At 48.2% G+C, this 1,709-nt stretch overlaps 1 protein-coding gene across 1 annotated transcript in view; it reads left to right on the top strand.

The window, feature by feature from the left end:
- Nucleotides 1-881: 881 nt before the first annotated feature.
- Nucleotides 882-1,709, top strand: part of LOC121916605 (neurofilament heavy polypeptide-like) — a gene marked incomplete at its 5' end in the record, with an annotated part of 2,486 nt that continues 1,658 nt past the window's right edge. Inside the window, one exon of the mRNA XM_042441896.1 lies at nt 882-1,657. Coding sequence (XP_042297830.1) covers nt 882-1,657 — 776 coding nt within the window. The remainder of the gene's footprint in view (nt 1,658-1,709) is intronic.

The following is a 1,709-nucleotide window of genomic DNA, read 5'->3' on the forward strand; positions in this document are numbered from 1 at the left end:
GTTATCACCTTTAAAGCCCTAAATGGCTTGGGTCCAAGCTATCTCAGGGACCGCCTCCTCCCGTACAATCCTCCCCGCGCTCTCCGGTCCTCTGGGAGGAACTTACTGCGGCCTTTAAAATCTAGGCTTGCAGCGACCTCCTAGAGGGTGTTCTCTGCTGTCGCCCCCAAACTCTGGAACGACCTGCCGAATGAGATCCGTCAGATAACATCATTAGACAGCTTTAAAAAAGTGGTCAAGACGGATCTCTTCCGGCAGGCCTTTCCAGATTAACCATCCAGGCCCAGGTTCCCTGATTCCCTCATTCCTCCCATGGCCCCATCTTAGTGATGGTTGAGGATCAACAGAGGGATATCAGGGTTTTTAGTTTTTAATTGTTGTTTTTATGCTTTGATATTGTGTTTTTAATATGTTATACTGTTTAATACTGTCTTAAGGGGGGAGGGATAAAGTGTTTTTAATTGTTATATTTTACTGTTGTCAACCGCCCGGATTGGTTTGCCATAGGGCGGTATACAAATAATAATAGTAATAATAATAATAATTATTATTATTATTATTATTATTATTATTATTATTATTATTATTATTACCTTCCCAAAATGGCTGCTGGAAGTGGCGCCAATCCCTTCCCAAAATGGAAGTGGAACCAAGTCCTTCCCAAAATGGCGACAGGAAGTGACACCGAGCCCTTCCCAAAATGGAAGTGAAACCAAGTCCTTCCGTTCCAGCTGCCATTTTGGGAAGGAATCTGCCAAAGATCACCCTTTTGAGGAAGGACACCATTTTGAGAAGGACCCTGATGAAAAACAGAGGCGTTTGTGGGTCTTTCTGTGTATGTTTTTAATGGGTTCTTATGACTTCCTATTTCTCCTTCCCCCTTTTTTCCCGGAAACAGGAAGCTTCTGGAAGGCGAGGAATGCCGCATGGGCGCCGGCACGGCCACCTTCCCTTTCGCGGACAGTTTTCCGAAGGGCCCTGGCGTCCTGACTCAGATCAAGTTCAAAAGCGAAGAGAAGGTCAAAATGGTGGAGAAGTTGGAGAAGGAGACGGTCATCGTGGAAGAACAGACCGAGGAAATCCAGGTGACGGAGGAAGTAACGGAGGAAGAGGAAGAAGTTGAGACCGAAGGAGGAGAAGATGATGGAGAAGCACCGACGGAGGATGCCAAGATGTCTGAAACGGCGCCAATGCCTCCGGAGAAGACGCAATCCCTGGCGAAGGACGAAGCCAAGTCGCCCGAAACGGCGCCAACGCTGCCGGAAAAGACCAAGTCGCCGGAAAAAACAAAATCGCCGGTGAAGGATGAAGCCCAGTCTCCGGACGCTAAATCTCCAGCGAAGGCAGCTTCTCCTGCCAAAGTGAAGTCGCTGAACAAAGAGGACACCAAGATGGCCGCCAACAGCAATCCGGTGGCGGCGAAATCTCCGGAAAAGGCGAAGACGCCACCGAAAGCGAAATCGCCAGAGAAGGAAACAGCTCCCCGGAAGGAAGTGGAAAAACCGCGTCCGAAGGAGACGAAGGATGAGAAGAAGGAGAAAATGCCTACGGAGGAGAAGAAAGACGGTAAGAAGGAAGAAGCGCCTCAGAAGGAGGAAGAGAAGAAGGAGAAAGTGGCTACAAAACAAGTGAAGGAGGAGAAGAAAGAAGAAAAGAAGCAAGAACCACTTCAGAAGGAGACCAAAGAAGAAAAGAAGGAGAAAGTGTCC

Source organism: Sceloporus undulatus, chromosome 10 (genome assembly GCF_019175285.1).
Source record: "Sceloporus undulatus isolate JIND9_A2432 ecotype Alabama chromosome 10, SceUnd_v1.1, whole genome shotgun sequence".
Lineage (NCBI taxonomy): Eukaryota > Metazoa > Chordata > Lepidosauria > Squamata > Phrynosomatidae > Sceloporus > Sceloporus undulatus.